Genomic DNA, 19,770 nt, shown 5'->3' with positions numbered 1-19,770 from the left:
TACCACTTCACACAGTGCCTGGTAGTAATAAACAGTGAAATGCTTGTTGACTTTTTAGCACCACAACCCTCCCCCCAAAAAACATATATAGATATGAGGTAAGAGGAGAAAAATAACAGGATAAGTAAACGGTCATAAATATATAGTGAACTCTGGTTATTTGCCCAGGAAAATGTGGCTTAAAGAATGAATGGCATGTGAATTAGAAGGGGAGATGAGAGTAGGATAGTGCCTGCATTATGTGTGGATTCTCAGCAGGGTTAAAGAACATGATCAGAGGTGGAAGGAGTACAACTTAATTGTGGAGTTCCCAGCCTGCCAGAAAATAAGTTAGATAATACCTTATTTATTTCATGCTTTAAGATTTGCAAAGCATATTTCCTCAGAATCTATGCATTAGATGATGCAAATACTATCCTCGATTTGCAGATCAGGACACAGACTCAGAGGGTTTGGGTGACTTGCTCATAGACATACAGGTACTGAGTGTCTAGGACATAATTCAAACACCTAACTACATGTTGACACTTAACCATTTAATCTTGTTGCCTGGATTTAAGTTTGCTATGTGTTAAGCTACCTAGACATTTTTTTTTTAAACACAAGAAATGGAGTTGAAATTCAATTCAGTAGACATTGCTAGGCACTTCAAGAGGCACTATGGATTCAGATAAGAAAAAGAAATACAGCACTTGCCTTCAAGGAGCTTATAATCAGTGAGAAATCTAAAAGAGGAAAGGGACTGGGAAATGATGGTGATAATGGGAGTCAAATCCAAGAAGTTCAGCTAATGGGAAATAGTTGAACAAACTTTGAGCACAGGCTGACAGTTTGTCAAGAAGGTTGCCCATGGGTTCTTTTTAAATTAAAAAAAAAAAACCCTTTCCTTCTATCTTAGAATGGATACTATTATTTCCAAAGCAGAAGAGTGGTAAGAGCTAGGCACTTGGCATTAAGTGACTTGCCTAAGGTCACACATCTAGGCCACATTTGAATCCAGGTCTCTAGGCTTGGCTCTCAATCTACCACCCAGGTTCGTGTTTTTTTTTTATTTGTTTGTTTGTTTGTTTTTTTGTTTTTTGCTCATGATGACTCATGAAAATATTTTTCCAATGCTGTTGAGTTTTATAATATGCTTTGGTGGAGGCAATATCCACAATCAAAGAAAGCACAAAACATGAGCAGCAGTGTGCTAGATAAAATGAAAATCATGTATATATACACATATGCACATATATATATACACACATATAAAAGACATATATTAAAAGAAGAATCACAATATTTAACAACTGAATAAATATAAGTAATTAGTATAATCCAGAAACTAGTGATGCTCATTATGTTCTTGTAACTGCCTTATACATATTTAGTAAATACTGATTGGAATATAGATGTTGTATTTTATTTATATATTCTTATATATTTAGCCTATCACCTATTTAGAGAGGATATCTATATATAAATGTTATAATGATTGCTTATTTTCCCTAGCCTTTGTATTTGTCTTTTGATCTATTTCACAATCATGAGATTGTTAATTTTGGAGCTTTCCATTCCATTATTGAACAAGTGTGAAAGTCATAGTGTCCAGTATGTAGCAGGCTCTTAATAAATGCTTATTGACTGAGTCTGTAAATTGATATTCTATCTTTCCAGGGCTTGGCATATAATAACTACTTAATAAATGCTTTTTCATTCATTTAGCTATTGAGTAGTGGGAATATATATTCAAGAAAATATGATCACAGAAAATTAAAAAAAATTTGAATAATAATGGTAAAGAAAACTTCCCACTACTTATCTTTCCATTTCTTCCATGCTTTACTGATTCGGGGGTGGGGAACTTAGAATAATTAATGAAGGTTCTAAAGTTTAACTGAATAATTATCTATGCAGACCTCTTAGGATTTATGCAGAAAGTTAGTAACTATAGCCTTTATAAATGTTTTCAGAATCACCTATAAACTAAAAGAAGAAATCTTCCAAACCACTCATCCCTTTTCTCAAAGAAAATGTGGAGTTGTTAGAGGTTTTTATATAAAGTGAATGTCTTTTGGACAACTGCAAATTCCTGGAATTACATCCCAGCTGTTAGCACCTATATCTGCATTTGGCCAGAAGCAAGGATTCCCTACATGTCTGGTGGGACATTCTCCAAATTAGAAGTCCCTGAAGGCCTTGTTTCTGCATCTTGACATGAAACTGAGAGCCAGCAGATTGCACCCCAAAGTTTCAGTCCTATAAATTTGGCCTCAAATCTAATCATGGATGCTGAAAGATCATTTTGTCCAATCCCCTATTTTACTTGTAAGAAAAATGAGATTTGCAGAGAGATAACTCGCCCAAGGTAATATAACTAAGGCTTTTTAGAAGAGGGTTGTATGTATTATTTGTGGATTCTTTCATTTTTTAGGTTTGACTTTTGACATAACACAGAATCACCCATTAAGAAAGCATGTACTACTAAGTGGAGGAAAATGTCAGGAGAGCTTATTCACCTCCTGCTCCCAGTAAGTCCCTCAAACTTCCCAGTACATAAGGACAGCTATATAGACTTAATTGCATATATACTATTTGATTCTCAAATTGGAATCTACAGCACATAATTATATCTGTATCTTCTAATTGGCCATGAGATCCCCGTACAGTTCAGGGACCACAACAGCAATGGCACTGTCAGGTGGTCTTCAGATAGCACTGTTAGGTAGGCTTCAAGGTTCTTTCATGTCTTTTTTCCTCAGCTAAATTAATCACAAGCTCTTTGTGAGTAGAGACAGTAGTGCATTGAATGATGATAGGTATATAGTTTGATGCTTAACTATTTGATTATAAAATTGATATGATACCTACTTGTACTAATGTCATGATGTCCTCTGTCCCTCTTTAGTCCTATGCAAGTTCCTTCAGAAAGGAACTGCTGCTTTGTATTTCTGTCCCCAGTACCTCAGATAGTATAGATGTCTATAAATAAATGTTTCCTGAAATATATTGGAGCTGGTATCTTAAAAACCAACCCTCCTTATTTTAAAATACTTTCCTGGCAGATATTGACAGAACTAAGTTTAAAACCAATTTACCGTCTTGCAGTCCTGTGTTCCTATCACTATACTATACTGATCAATAATGTTAATTGAAAGCTTACCCATTTAAATGCTTCTCTTTTTTAATTTCAGTTCGATTATGGGCCATGTGCTGATGTGGGTGCTTGAAATGTTGAAAATAACAATTTGTGAAGACTTTGCCATCTAGATGCTTAACTGGATTAAACGCTTAATTAGGATGGTTTGCGAACAAGTTGGAATAAGCATGGATTCAGTGAGTATCCAAAATTGATTTTGTAAATCAGTGGCAAAATATGTCTGTGAAACTTAGTGGTTCCAAGTATTGAAAAATCATAAAAGACAACCTTGTTATAACACTGTTTTGCATATACCAGGAGTATATTTTCTTCTCTAAAACATATAGCAGACTTATATCATTAATCAAAATACTTAAGAGCTGAAAAGGAATTTAGAAACCAAAAAGAACTAGATCAAGCTCATTTCTCAATTTTAAAAAAATAAATTCAATTTCGGTTGGTTTTTTTCTTCAGTTTTAAATTCTTTTTCTCCCCGCCCCATTCATTGAGAAAAGAAGAAAACCTACCTGTTAAAAATAAGCAGATTACTATTTTTAAAATAAAAAGAAAATTATTTGAAATGAACACTATAATTGCATTTAGTGCCAGTATTTGAATGTTTTCAGTCTCTATTGTGTATAGAGGTTTAATACAATTTTTATCTATGAAGAATTTAGGACCTGTTAAAATATTGTAGTTTTTAAGCTTAAAGAAAAGTGTTTTCTCAGGATTCAAGATAAAAGTGTTGTAATACTTATAGTTCCAGCTTCATTGAGTGATGGTTGTGGAAGAGAAGGACTTGAAATAAAGAAAAATAATTTGGGGGAGGTGATATGTCAAGATTTGAAATTATGAAGAAATCTAGGGATAAAATTTAAAGGGATTCAACTAAAGGAAGAAATAGAGAACTCAAATAGAACAACTGAAGAATAGCAAAAGGAAAAAGTGAAAGATCATGCCAGGAGTGTTAGGAGAAAGACACTTAAAGAAGAAGAGAAACAGAAAAATAAGAAAAACAAGTAATACAGGTTGTTAATACAACAAAAATGGGGAATGAGTAAAAGGAGTGGGAAGTCAAGGGTAGTACACTATGTATTAACAAAGTACTAACCATGAGAAGGGAGTATCAGTTAATATCAGGAAGCAATTTTACTTTTCCAGTTTTCCAAGAGGAGCTAGCAAGAAAGACTAGGACTAAAAGCTCACTTCCAGGAAATAGACAGTAGAAATGATGATTTTTCAGTGACCTGAAATGAGAATTCTTTTTCTTCCTGGCCAACTGACAAAATTTGTTCAAAGTCCAAGAAAATTTCTGTCCTGGAAGTCAAGGTAAAGATGACTTCTTTCCTGTGATTCCTTAGGGAAAAAAGAAAAAAAGAGTTCTTTCAAATGTATATGTATACAAATGTATAAATGAGGAGAGAGGGACAGGGGAAAAGAGAGAGAAAGGGAAAATTTAGTGGCAAAACGAAGGAGAGAAAAGATCTGAAGAGACAGAATCTTGACTTGGGTCAGAAGGTTGGAGGGCCACAGCAGCTTTTCCAAATCTTTATATTCCCCTTCAAACTATCTGTGACCCCTTCCCCTTCCTCCCCTTTCCACTTAGAACCTTACTCTTCAAAATGTAGTTTTCCATCTAGCAACCCTGGCCTCTGGCTGTTCCATTAATAAGACACTCCATGTCTCAGCTCTGGGCTTTTTCTCTAGTTGTCTTCATACCTGGAACACTCACTCCTCATCTCTGCTTACTGGCTTCTTCTACAGGAAGCCTTTCCCAACCCCTTTTAATTTTCGAGCTTTCCCTCTCTTAATTATCTCCTGTTTCTCATGTATATAACTTGTTTGTACATATTTACTTGTTGTCTAACCCATTCAATTATGAACTCCTTGAAGGCAAGAACTGTATTTTACTACTCTTTGTAGCCCCAGTACTTAGCAGTAGTACCTGGTACATGGTAGACATTTAATCAATGTTCATTCACCTAGTTGATGTTTTGGGTTTTTCAGCGTTCTTTTCCCTTATTTTTTTTTTACAAAGATATGGTGTCTATTGGTGTAGGAAAGAAAGAATATGTAAAGAAATTAATGTGATATTAAAACAAGAACTACCAGTAATTTAAAAAAGTTTTCTCCCCAGTCATAGTTTTCAAAGGAAGGAACCACCTCGTTTTCCTTTTTTTTTTTTTTTTTTTAATAAGATCACATACTGTTTGGAAATCAATAAAGCTATTTCTTTCTACCTTTTTTGGTAATGTTTTCCTTCTTTTTAGAGTCTGAAATCTTCCTGGATAGTACCTGGACTTAAAAACTACATGTTTCCATAGCTATGACTAATTTACTTTCAATTAGGATCATATATATTTGTAGCTGAAAAGGACCTGAGGCCATCTGATCCAATCCTTTTTTACACAAGAGGAAACTCAAGCCCAGTACAGTTAAATGAATTGCTTCCAAGGCTGCGCAAAGTATAGTGACAAAGATGAGATTTGAACTCATTTGCTTAATATTCTTCCCACTCTATCACACTGCTATCTTCCCATGACCCCCTATATCTGATACATTGAACTGAATCTTTCTTTGATGAGCTCTTTAAGGATGAAGAAAATGTCTTCTACCTTCATATCTTCTCTCTGAACAAAGAAAATGTTGCCCCAAAGTTAAGAGGAGCAGCATGATATACTGGGTGTTATAAATAAAAATTAATCTGGAGACTTATTACTAGATTTATAAGCATTTATTAATAAAGAGAAAGGTAGAGAGAAATAGGTCCAGCCTTTCTAAGTTTAGGTAAAAATCCGATCCCCCACTGCAGCTCACCAGAGATTGCAAGATAAGAATAGGGTATGAGTTCAGAGGAAAACTCCAGCCCAGAGACAGTTGCAGAAGCAAAGAGACCCACCCCACTTCCTACACTGGCTTCTCAAAACGTCTGCTCTTCCCTCCTTGGGTCTCAGCGCTAATTCCACCTGCACTAGGACGCAGCATCAGGGTGTCACATGCATGACTCTGATTCCTATGTTGAGTCCCTGGGGTGTGTGGGATGGAGATCCCTTAAACATTTACTTCAGAAATGGATAAAGGACTGATTTGGCAATTAGAGGGCATAGATTCTAATTCTGACCCAGTTCTGTATGGAAGAGATTTGGAAATCAGGAAGACAAGTTCAAATTCTGAATCAGACACATGCTAACTCGGGGGTGGCCCTGAACATGTCCCTTAACAAACTCTCCTAGCTTCACTTTTCTTCATTTATAAAATCACAGTATTTTTGTGTTTATCCAATGAGGTAACACATATAAAGTGATTTGTAATTCTTAAAGCACTCTATATAATGCTAATCATCATTATCACTGCTATAGCATCACTACTACTATTATTATTGTTACTATTACTGCTACTTTTTTTTTACTACTACTAGAGTCTACCACTTCTTCCTCCTCCTCCTCCCTGGGCCTCAGTTTCCTCATTTGTAAGATGAAGAGAATTATATTAGATCACTTCAGAGGACCTTCTAGCTCTACATCTATAATCCTGAATTGATATTGCATATTTTTAGTCATTATATCATCTTCTCTATGACCTTTTTTAGATTTTTACAACACATTTTTTCTTCTTTCTTTTTCTCTTTAATGAACAATTCCATATATGTTTTTGTATTACCTTTTATTTTTCAGTTCAGTTTTAGAAGATACAACTATTATGGAACTGATGGATTGTTGTTCTGTTGCTTGAAGCAGACAGCCAATATTTAATTCATGGGGAAAAGAATATGAATCTCAGAATTTTCTCACTGTCTTAAGGAATGAATTTTTTTGCTTCCTGTGTTCTTCAGTAGGAACATGTATATAGCTTACAGTTTCAGATGACCCCCCAAAAAAAGTGTCCTTTGGTTAGAGATCTTTATGAGGATCTTATGGAGTGCTACTATTCTGAATTATTGTTATTTTCTTAATGTACAATTTAATCTTCCTTTTGTCTTCCCCCGCCCCCATGCCCATAGTCTAAAAAAACCAAAAGCTTATTTTTTTCTAGTTTTTCTTTAAAATAGTCCATTCATTTAAAGTGTTCATTGGGATTGGATTTACAGTTGGTATTTCTTACTAAATATTGTCTATCAGATTATTACATGAATCTGAATAAGTTAATGTAGAAAAAATTTAAAAATAGAAAATAAAGTAGAAATATGGCAGCATTTAATTTTAATTCCCTTTACTACTACATGAAGCTAGGGGTATGTAGCCAGCACGACTCAGACAGATGACAGCTTCAGACTCAAGCCTCACACTTCAACACCTCTACTGTACCATTTCACAATGTTAAAATAGAACAAACTGCTTTCCTAATGTCACCAGATTCCCCCCATTTTGCTGTCATCACATTCAAACACTGTTGCTAAATGTTATGGACTGTCACAACTAGATACATATACACACATGCACACTGTCTCTCTACCTCTCAGATCCTTTCCCAGAATTTCTCTTAGCATTAATATAGTTATAGTTACTTCTCTGTATGCATGTAGTTTTTTATATGCAAAAACACTATGCATAACAAATGGATAATAACCAGAATAATTTTACCATTTAGAAAATTTTTTTTAAAGTAATCCACTTTAGAGATTAGGCAATATATATAGAGAAGTGTAAAGAAGCTTTTTATCTCTGTCTCTTCTCTGATTGCTATCTGGGTATATCCAAATAACAGTATATCTTTAATTGCTTCAAAATAGAGAAAATCATTTTCTACACATCTACATTTACAAGACATGGTTGAGCCAGGAGTAGAGAGAGAGAGACCCACTTGGGTCAAACAGCCTCCCAGTGTACAGATGGTGACTTTTCAGTACCATCTGTTCCCTATTCCTTTATAGCTATTTGCATTTTTTTCTCATGAGGGCTGAACAGAGAAAATAAAGGAAGACCTAATTCTGTGACTCCTGGAGGTTAGCTGCTCTTTTTCTCCACTTATCTTTGTCCTACTGTAACAGAAGCAACTATTTTGTTCTCTCCCTAGAGTCTTTAATCAGCAGCCTGCATGGACCTTTGCCTCCTGTTTCTTTATACAGTGCAAGGTGCCATGCAGAACACAGGTAACAAAAACAGAAGAATACTATTTATTATTTAGCCCACTGTGGTCATTCAAAAAAAAATCAAATACAGCCATCACCTTCTGTGTTATTCTGGGATGTATTTTTGAAACTATAGCCTCCTTTTTCTATAAAAGCCTTGGTCTTGTGTTTTTCTATGAAACAGTAAACAGTTATGTAGGAAATTTCAGAATCTTTACTCAGCTGTGTACCACACAGGCCCCAGGGTTATAAGCTGGAAAAAAGGTATTGGTGAATCTATTACTTCTCTTACTGAGCTTTCTCTGTTCTCATTTTCTGCATTCTAGATATACTCTCATTAAAAAGGAAGTAAAATTTCTTTTGAGCATCAAATTGTTCTTTTTTTGTGCCTTACTACTATTGTGATGATCAAATGGTATTCTGCTGTAACAGAATAATTTCTTATGTCATAGTATTATTTGACCTATGACTTACTACTAGAATCACAGAAAAAAAAATTAAGGTCGAGTATTAATAACTAAAGGTTGCCATTTTTTGCCCTAATTTGTGATTCTATTTTTAAAAGATCAAGACTAAGGAAGCCCATTGAAAAATGTTTAAGGTAAAAATTTGTTTAAATATTATATGTTAAGTCTCTACCCATTGCATGCCCATTCAAATTTTTTTTTCCTTGGCTTGGCAATTGCTTTGTTTTATTTATTCGTTAATAAAACTCTGTGTTGCCTCACACTTTCATTTTGTCAGATGTCCTTCCTCTCCCATATAACCTACTTCTGTTCAAGGATGTATTCAAATGATAGTCTTCTATGTTAGGTGGGAATAATATCATTTAAATTTCAGACCTAATTCTTAACTTTCTTAACCCTTTTTTTTTCTGATCTCTCACTGAGAAATCAGTGAGACTCTAGACATGGTAAAGGGGAGAATCACAAAGAATCCCTGAAGTGAGACAAATGCCTTATGATCCTGCCTTATGATTTCCCAAATTGTATTTGGCTCTGGTCCAACCCTCAGAGTTCAAGGTCAGCATAGGCAAAGTAGAGTTTGACTTAAAACTAAGTTCTCTTTCAGCTGAAGAACAGCAGAGAGATGAGCTTGAGCTTAGCCTGATTTCTGATAATTTATGCCCAAGGAACAAGTTTGAATCGGGCTTCAGAGCCACTTATGGCATTGTATTCATATCATACCCTGAAGGACAATAAGAGGTAAATTCCAAGTAGAGTCATAGATTTGGAGCCATTGAGATTGAGCCAAAACTTAATTTTATAGATAAGGAAAAGGAAGCAGAAGGAGCACAAGTGAATTCTGCCAGGATTCAAAGCCAAGTTCTACACCTCAAGATTTGGGGCTTTCTGCACTCCAGGTTGGTATATCCTCAGTCTCTGAGCTACTTGGAGTGAGCACAGCCTATTTAATTAAAGATTTCAATATGTAAACAGTCTCGTCACAAATGTCAGATATACATGTGTAGTATAATTCAATCCTGAATCACTTCCATTTTTTTCTTTATTTAATAGTTCATTTTTCTTCCACTCATTCTTCCCAGAGTCAGTCCTTGGGATGTCCATCTGAATAATGCCTCCCTGCCCACTCTGGACCTGCTTTCCCACTTAGCACATATGGTTACTTTAGCCACTGTATCATCCCTTTCAGAGAAATACCTAGTAGGGGATAAGAAAAGTTAGGTGGGAAAATGATGCTTCTAAAAAAAATGATTGTCTTATCCTGATCCCCCTACTAAATTATTTACCTTTATCTCATCTGTCTTTTCTTTCAAATAAAGTATTCATGCAGTCATATATATCCAATATACTTAGGAAAACATATCATCAGGCTTCAGAGTGGACTCAATATGCACCCACTAATCCATATGTGTACCTGTGTTGCTTTTCTTTTGTGAAATTTTGCTTTTTTTTGGTTTTATTTACTGTACATTAATAAGAATAGCTAATAACTGAATTGCTTTAAGATTCGTAAAGTACTCTGTGTACCCTCTAATTTGATATAAAAAAACCTGATAATATTCAAATCATAAGACATCTTCATTTTGAGACTAAATCTTGAAATTATCTAAAATGAAAGAGTTAATCTAAGAGGTTGTTCCCTTTGGTAGTATGTAGTGGGGGGAGGCTCTGAAAGTAGACAACACTGTGATGTAATAATAAACATGGCATTAAATTATTAGTTGCATTATATTACCATTATGTATGCTCTCTCCAGTAACCTTTGTTGCATTATTAATAGCTTAAACTATGTGCCTTTAATTTTTAACTGGGAAACATTTGAGCCCTTCTCCCCAAATGTGGAGCATACCTCTTATTACATACAGTGTGCCATCTAATTATATGGCACAGTCTGCATGTGTTTTATAACTGACTGATAAACTCTGTATTAACAGTGTTGTAAGTATTGTCATTAAACATTTCTGTTTTCTCCTTTCTCAGGTACTCTGGTCAGGCAAACCATATGGTTCATCTCGAAGTATTGTAAGAAAGATCGGTACTAATTTATCTCTGATTCAGTGTCCAAGAGTTCAATTTCAGGTATTTTTTTCATGCTTCAAACTTTATTCATTTTTATATGTGCTATATAAATTGGGTTTTTTAAAGGGGCCATTAGACTTCTGTATTTCGCTAGCTACATTAGTCTCCATGTAACAAAATAAGGATTGAAAATGCTCAATAGCCTTTTCTCTCATAATTTTGATTTTTCTTCCTAACTTGAGTCATGTTCTCACATTAACTTTTATTTTTCACCGTTGGCATTGTCATGTTGCTCTTCACTAGGAGGAATTGCTTTACCTTGTGTTTCGGGAGTAAAAGCACTGTAGGTTTTGTTGCAAACTAGCTCACACTGAGGCACCAATCAGTCATTCATTGACCATTAAGATTCAAGTTCCTAATGGCAGAAATACCCACCTTCAAAATATGTGTGTGGATCCTTAGAAGCACCATGCTAAACAATAGTCCCAAGTGGACCCTCTGTATTAGGAGTACAGGATCCCTCTGATCCTACCATTCTTTTCTGCTGCTACTAGGGTTGCTTCCTCTATAGAAAAGTCTTCTCTTTGAACTCACCAGTGTTCCTTTTTAAATTCTTTTGCTACTATAGGTCATGATTAGAATCCTGCAATGAAGACAAAATCACCCTGGTGGTAGTAGTAGCACAGGGGCTTACCTTGCTGTCAAGAAAGGTCCTCACTGATACTAAGAACCATGTGGAACAATGAAAAATATTTCTTCCTATGTTTTTCTTTGAACCAGTTTGAAACTGACCCAGTGACTATGTATATGTATTTACAGCTAGAGGGCCTTCCCCTCTGACTGCTACAGAATCACTTTTCTAAGGTAATAAAGTCCAAAGGTGATATATCTGCTACATGCAGCCCTTTGAAAGATTGTGGTTCCTTGGAGTGTCCTGGCACTAAACCAGGGGATTCCAAGTTTGCCTGGGGCTTAGAGATCCACTTAAGTGTCTCTTTGAGTGCCATGTCACTTTACAACTCTCTTTTTACATAGAATATACAGTTGGTTTATCTGGCATAGAAATTTTGAACAATCCTATGCATAGGCGTTTGATGCTTTATATAGCCATGTCCTTGTTATTCACAGATTATAAACAAATACCATTATGACAAAGCCTCTGTCAGTGCAACTTTTATCAGATATAAAGCTGAATATCAGGCACACCAGTTTTATGTCACAGGTGCATTTTATTTAGATATTTGGGTAAGTAGAAGATAATTCTTCTCATCCAAAAAATTCATAGTGTTCTAGGTAATAATTGCTATACTCACCCTGAATCAGGTGAGAAAGTCACAGCTGTTAATAACTATTCATATGAAGGAACATAAATAGGCAGGTAAAAAAAATCCTATTATATATTGAGCCAGAAATAAATAAATACAAGTTATTTAAGTCCTTAATACTTACAAAACCACACACTGTAATAGTCATGGTTATTTCTATAAATTCCTTGTCTTATACCTTAGCCACATGGCTAAGTTGACAAATCGGAACTCTAAAAGGAAATGGACAAAGAAGAAATTTTGAATAGGAATGTAGAATTTTGGTAGAGGGCCCACTTTGGGTTCAAATCAGAGAGAGCTTCAGAGTTTGTGTAGTTAATGCTTTATGCAGAATATTCCTAGTAATTTTTAAAAATTCCCTTGATCATCTGCAGAATATTTTTATTTTCATTCATTTCATGATCACTTTTTATTTTCATGCTGTTAATCATGACCTTTTGAACAAAAATATAATTAATGTAATACTGTTTACAAACTTTTCTTGTTATCAAAATTAAGAAAATTGCAACAAATGTTTCTTATTAATATTTTTTAATATCATTTCACTTAATATTTAGTGGCTAAGTGATATCTTCATTAGAACCCAGCATTCTTTTATGTACTAAAAAGAGGGCAGAGATTTAGCTATTCTCTGCCTATTTACAGAATCCAATTCTAATCACTTAAGCAGCTTATTAATTTTAATGAACCTATTAAGGTTGGCTTTTTTTTCCACTAAGATACAGTTCATGTAGTTGGTAACAAAAGAAAGTATCTTAGAATGGCATTTAATTGTAACCTGAATTTGCTCTGATAATGGCTTTGTCAGGCTTAGTTATTGACAAAGAAAAGCTACCTTGGAAACTTTTCTTTTTTACATTGTATTCATATTTTTGAATTAATGATGTTCAAGAAATGTTAGAGCTAAAGTGGACCCTAATTAGAGTTCATCTAGCCCAACCTGCTCATTTTATAGAGGAGCAACGCTAGCCTCAGGGAAGTAAAACCAAAGACTCTGTGATCTTGTTATCTGATACTAAGGTGGTATTTGCAGGTTCCCTAGTGACTTTTTCTGCAATGTATTCTGTTAAATCTAAACAATTGTCTGCCTTGAGAATTTAGTGGATGACATTTATTTGTAAGGAGAGAGGTTATATTGTAATCTCCTGAGGCCTAGTTATCTAAAGTAGTAGTAGATCTATGAGAGTTCCAGAACCAAGGGGACTTACAGTTATTATACTTTTCATAATACATGTAGTTTGTACTTTGTCACATGACACCTGATAGCACCCATTTAATTTTATCTCCAGACCACAAGAATTAGAGTCAAGAAAGATTAACTTAGTCAATTCAAAGATGTTTACTTATCCTCTTTTATGTGCAAAACACTGTACTAGGCACAAAATTTAAATTAGACATGCCTGGCCTCTGCCCCCATGGGGATTGAAAGATATATAGGTAGGAAAAGTTAAGACAGGGTGACATCTTAGTTGTCTTTCATAATCATCAGACTGATTTCTTTAAAAAATAAAGTAGAAACCTGACCTCAGCCACTTCCCAGCTGTGTGACCCTGGGCAAGTCACTTGACCCCCATTGCCTACCCTTACCACTTTTCTGCCTTGGAGCCAATACACAGTATTGACTCCAAGACGGAAGGTAAGGGTTTAAAAAATAAAAATAAAAAAATAAAGTAGAGGGGGGCAGCTAGGTGGCTTAGGGGATTGAGAGAGACAGGAGGTTCTGGGATCAAATCTGGCCTTAGACACTTCCTAGCTGTGTGACTCTGGGCAAGTCACTTTACCCCCAATTGCCTAGCCCTTACTCCTCTTTTGCCTTGGTACTGATACACAGTATTGTTTCTAAGATGGAAGGTAAGGATTTAAAAAATAATAACAATGATAATAAAGCAAAGATTTTTGTCTTATTTCAGCCATTTTATCCCATTTATAATACATTTTGTTTCTGAATAGATTTTATTTTTCTTCAGATTTGTATCATTATCATTATGTCTGGAAAAAAAATATGTTGGAGATATTCCTTTAAGCCTGTTGAAAGCTTCCACATTTTGTGCTCCCAAAATATTTCTCTGTAACCTGTGACTCATGTAAAAAACAGACATAAAACAACTTAAGCATTTTGACATTTTAAATAAACAGTGATCATTTATATGAGCCTGGACTTTACCACAACTCAGTCCCTGCCTCAATCATATTTAAACATTTAATATGCACTTCTGAATTCTCTAGGTCAGAGTTCTTGTTCCAGTTTTAACTTGGTGGTCTTAGTAAAATGGAGTAACTTTGACTTTTATACAAAATCATTGTTATTTAAGGCTTACAAAGTGCTTTGCATAGTTAGTTCTTTTGAGTCTCATATCCACAGCTCTATGAATCAGGTGTTTTTACAGGTATTCTATTTTCAAGATGAGGAGAACCTAAAGTTAAGAGAGGCTGAATAGCTTACCCATAGTCACAAGGCTACTTAAATGGCAGAAGCAACATTCAAACCTACTATTGCCACAAAACAATATATTATCACTGGGGCAGCTGGGTGGTACAGTGAGCGAGCAGAGTTCTAGATCTGGATGTAGGAAGACTTATCTTAGTTCAAATCTGGCCTCAAGACACTTACTAGCTGTGTGACCCTGGGAAAGTCACTTTATCCTATTTGCCTCAGTTTCCTCATCTATGTAATATGAGCTGGAGAAGGAAATGGCAAACCATTCCAGTAAAGATGCCAAGAAAACCCCAAATGGTGTCTCAAAGAGTTAGACATGGCTAAAATGACTAAACAACAACAACACTATCCATAGTGTTTTGACAAAGTTTTTTCCCATCACTGAAAAAAATATACTTCTGCTGTATTGGCTTCTTTTTAAATGCTGTAGAAAGCATCAATAAAACAAAATTTAAATTTATTTTTTTATTTTTCTTGGGAAAAGACATTTGGACACATACTATTTTCAAAGCTAGTTTTCATTTATTTACTTTTGAAGGCTATTTTTCAATTAGTTAACCTGTCTGCCTTTTGTGGAGTGGCATTGCCATCTATTGTCAGTTGTGAAAATAGCTACTAAATCAGGAGTAAGTAAGCTTGGCTTTATTTTTTTCAGAATAGGACATAACAGTTTAATGTTAATCTCAAATTTTGTAGGAAAAAATCACAAGAGGAACTCAGTAGATCTCTTTTGGGGTTACAAAGTAGCAAAAAAATAATATACTAAAGATTGTATCATATAAATCTACCCTGACTGCTTACTGTCAGATCAGAATCACTTCTATAACTAGAAAAAGAACTGCCAAATCTTATCTCACTTTCCCCACTCTTAATTATTCCTTTGCCTAACTTGAGAATTATAGCTTTATAAGTGGAGTGGTCTAGAGAAACTATCTTGAACCTCTGCTAACATGCTCCCAGAACTAAACTTACAAAAAAAAATCCCAAGCTTCCTATTCATGGGTTTCTATAAAATAATCTGAAATAGAAGGTACACAAGGAGTACAGAACTTATACCTGTGTTCAAATAATGGTACTCTTTTGGACCCTTTTTCTTATGTCTTACTTTTTAAAAAAAAGATATAGAAAATGCTAAGGTAATTTCTCATCATTTCCATTTTGCGGAATCATAGAGTATTGAAATTAGGGGACTAAAATATTTAATCCAAATTCTGTTTTACTGAAAATGAAACTTAATATTCATAAAAGTTGTAAATTCCTTAGGGACACACTATGAATAGCAGAGTTTAAGAGTAAGACTTTGAGTTTTCCAACTCACATTATATATCCTTTATGTAAAAAAAAAAAAAAAAACAGATTTAATTGCATTACAAATATACACAGTCTGTTCTTTCTTAAAACCAAAAAAGACATGTAGAAAGTGAGGATCATTAGCTTTTTAAAAAATCAAAAGCTTAAAACCAATTGATTCACAGTTATATTTTCCATTTGGCTAAAATAGACCATTAAGGGCCTGATGACAATGTTAGTTTAATTGAAAGGGTGGAAGATAAAATATTACTTACTACCATAAAAAATGCTAGCTAAACTCTGCAAGACACTAGCAACATTTTTCTGTTTTTATTCTATAGGCCAGAAATTGAAATATCTCATAATCTAATGTAGTGTATTAAAAATGAGAACTCATATGACAAGGTTGGGTGCTCTAAAATTCCCTATTCTTTGTTTCAATTCATTTAATCATTTTATATTTTGTTTTTCCTTTAACCTATGTTATTCAGTTACTCAGCTTACTTCATTTAAGTTAACCGAATATTTTAAATTAAATCATAAACATTTCATATTTATACTAGTACAGTTTTGGTGGAGCTGTAAACTGATCTCACCATTCTTGAGAGATTTGGAACTATGCCTAAAGGGCTATAAAGTTGTGATACCCTTTGACCAAGCAATACCACTACTAGGTTTGTATCCCAAGAAGACAAAAATAGCAGGCCTTTTTATGGTAGAAAAGAATTGGAAATTGAGGGAGATACCCATCAATTGAGGAATGAATGAACAAATTGTGGTATTTGATTGTAATGGAATACTATTCTGGTATAAGAAAGAGCAGAAGGATTTCAGAAAATCTCGAAATACTTAAATGAACTGATGCACAGTCAAGTGAGCAGAACTAGGAGAACATTGTACACAGTAACAACAATACTGTACAGACAACTGTGAATGACTTTGCTATTCTCAGCTATACAATGATCTAAGACTATCTCAAAGGACTCATGATGAAAAATCATATCCATCTCAAGAAAAAGAACTGATAGAGTCCAAATACAGATCAAATGCCATTTTCCAGTTTATTTTCTTAATGGTTTCGTTTGTTTTATGGGTCTTTTCCCAAGTATAATGAATATGAAAATATGTCTTATATAATAGCATATATGTTACCTGTATTGAATTGCTTGCCATCTTTGGGAGGAGTGGGGAGAGAATTTAGAACTCAAAATGTTAGACAATGAATGCCAAAAATTGCTTTTACATGTAATTGAGAAAAAAAAATTACTAAAAATAAAAAAAATTCCAATTTAGAATAGTATAAATCATTTTTATTTATTGTCATCTCATGTTTTGTCAGATACTTTTCATAGAATGTGTTGCTTTATGTGAAAAAATATTGATACTTTGTGATATAATTTTACTCTTATTAAATGGTGATTTTCATGAGTATTCACTTTACTTTTGTCTTATATCAAACTCTTGAAAATTTTCTATCTTTCTCTTTCCTATTTTCTCTTCTTTTTCTTTTCCGCTAGCATTAGTAGGAAAGGACCATGGTGTGAAACTTAAGTAAGTCAGCTTTGTCAACTTCACAATTTTTACCAGTTATTGGTGCATGTCGATACTGGTATCATAATCATGTTATAAAAAACTGTAAAACTTGACTACTAACACATGCCACAAACTCACCTTTAGCATGAACTATTTATGAGTAAGTTGTCCTTTGAGTATTACCTCTTTGTTTCCTGTACTGCATTATACCTTTTCATTTTGAATGCTTTATTGCCTTCTATTTTGAAAATTATTGAAATTGCCTTTTGAATATATCTTTTGAGTGAGATTTTAATATCTTTGGGAAAATGAAGCTTAAATTAAATTAAATGTTTGAATTTTTTTTTTTTTTTTAGTGGAACTAGACAACGCTCATGACACATGGGAAAATTAGAAAAGTCCCTTACCTTCCCAGAACAATAGTTAACTTTTTAAGTAGTACAGTGGGACCTTTCAAGGACAAGCTATGGACAGACTATGTATGCCCATTTATGTAGGAATGCAGCCTTTATCACCCATCTTGGGGAAAATCTTTACAATGCTATATAGTTTTTTGAGCACTGACTATGGGAGTAACACTGTTAAAAAAAATCAGTAAATTAATGTTCAATGTTTTTAAAACTTGAGTATAAGAATTTGCACGACTTAAACAAGTGTGCCATGCAAGGGAAAGTACTTCATATGTTTATAAAGAAATATCACGAACAAGGGAACATGTGATACAAAGTACTTTTTGTCCTTGGAAGATATTTTGAAAAAGTATTATGCTCCTTGATCTTTGATTGCCCTAAGATATCCATGTTAGATTTAATTTAATCCATGAGAAAATGAGCCAGATCAACCTTTGGAGGATGAATCGGGCTTTATATAGTGCTCGGATGTTTATTCATTGCAGGTCATTTCTTTGATGGGCTTTCTCCTTTTACAAACAAAAGTTTATGAAGAAACATAATATTGTATTTTTTAGATCACAGTAAGAAGTGCAAAAGACTTTAACTTTAGCTTTTGAACAGGAGCAATTTTATTACAATGTTTCTTTAAATTGATTTTTATGAAAATAGTATTCAGAAGGTCAGATTTGAGTTTTGATATATTCAAAAGATATATCGAAGCCCAAAGATTTAGAACACTCCCCTAAATGTTGTCTTTTAGGTGAAATCATCCAGGGAGTCTTTCAAGGTCATGTACTAAAGATCCCTAACCCAAAATCCTAGCATAGAGGCTATATAGGCCCTGCTTTCACCAACACACAATTAATTCAATACTTTAATGTATCGGTGATTTCATTGATGTATATACTTTTCCCAACTATGAAAAACAGTGCCTTCTCATCTTGTGCATTTCTGAATCCTCCCATCAGCCCTCCACAATGGATTCTCCTAAAGTGATGAGAACTTTCATTTAGATCTCTTGTCATATTAGACTGGCCAACTTATTATCCTTTGCTCTTGCCTAGGTGACCTTCCCAGAGTACACACAGTAATACACAATATTACTTAGAAACTTCTCAGGTCCCATAAAATATGTACTTATATTCGACTTCTTAAGGGTTGATGAAGATTCCTATCCCCTAAGGAGAATCTCAAATGATTCGATGGAATTCACATTTACTTTAGTTTTTAATAACCATCTGCTAAGTTTTAAAAAACTCCAATATTCTGAAATCTTTTCACTTGTTCATCATCTTTGATCCTGCTTACTGTAATTTATATTTATTATGGCCAGAGGTAACACCTCAGAACTGCTACATGTTTAGGTTGTAAGCAAAAGTGACATCTTTATCTCACTTGTCTATCTGATAAAATAGAGCCGTATTGTCATGTTTAAGTTATTTTAGATAGTAAGATGTTTTATTATTTGTGTTTAAGAAGCACATTGAGAGGAAACTTCAAGAGAACAGTGACCATCATGATCTTCAAAATCATACTACAGAAGAACCAGCTGAAAAAACTAGGGATGTAAGAACCTGAAGAAGAGAAAATTTGGCAAGGTCATGAATAGCTATAATGAAGAAAAAGGGATATTAGACTTGTTCTGTTCTTCTCAGAAGACAGAACTAAGAGTAGTTGGAAGAAGTTTGTAAAGAATAAAATTTAGGTTTGATCTAAAGAAAAACTTACTAACAATTTTAATTCTTCAGAACTGGAATGGACTTTGCCTCCTCCAGTTCTGAGATTTTGTTTGTTGCTCTATTGTATATTATTTAGTTACAACTTTTCATGCCCTCTTACATTGTTTTAACAGTTAAGAGGCTTTTTGGCTCGGGGCACAGATAACTCTTAAGACTCTTAAGCTTCAGAGAGAGTACCAGTCTACACTGGTAGAAGGGAGTACATTCACTGGAAGTTCCCCATGTCAGTAAAATCACTGGTCTAGTCTCTGTTTCCCTAAGTAATTCAAGAACCTGACTTTCTTGGTTAGTAGTCTATTCATTGGCACAACTTAGTGTCAGCCCCTAGATAGTGTCAATAGGTGATCTTCTGAAATTGATCATTTTAAAAGTCTTCCACCTT

The 19,770-nt window shown here is 34.2% G+C and overlaps 1 protein-coding gene across 2 annotated transcripts in view; it reads left to right on the top strand.

The window, feature by feature from the left end:
- Positions 1–19,770, top strand: part of MTFR1 (mitochondrial fission regulator 1) — a 58,574-nt gene that overhangs the window by 12,252 nt on the left and 26,552 nt on the right. Inside the window, exons 1-3 of one of the 2 annotated variants that reach the window (XM_044666075.1) lie at positions 3,286–3,318; positions 8,755–8,790; positions 10,634–10,732. In XM_044666075.1, the coding sequence (XP_044522010.1) occupies positions 8,782–8,790; positions 10,634–10,732 (108 nt within the window). In that variant the 5' untranslated portion in view covers positions 3,286–3,318; positions 8,755–8,781. Of the gene's footprint in view, positions 1–3,176; positions 3,319–8,754; positions 8,791–10,633; positions 10,733–19,770 lie in introns of those variants that run through there. The other variant, XM_044666066.1, reaches the window with a different exon arrangement.

The sequence above is a fragment of the Gracilinanus agilis genome, chromosome 1, assembly GCF_016433145.1.
Source record: "Gracilinanus agilis isolate LMUSP501 chromosome 1, AgileGrace, whole genome shotgun sequence".
NCBI classification, from domain to species: domain Eukaryota; kingdom Metazoa; phylum Chordata; class Mammalia; order Didelphimorphia; family Didelphidae; genus Gracilinanus; species Gracilinanus agilis.
This window is presented reverse-complemented; position numbering and strand designations above follow the sequence as displayed.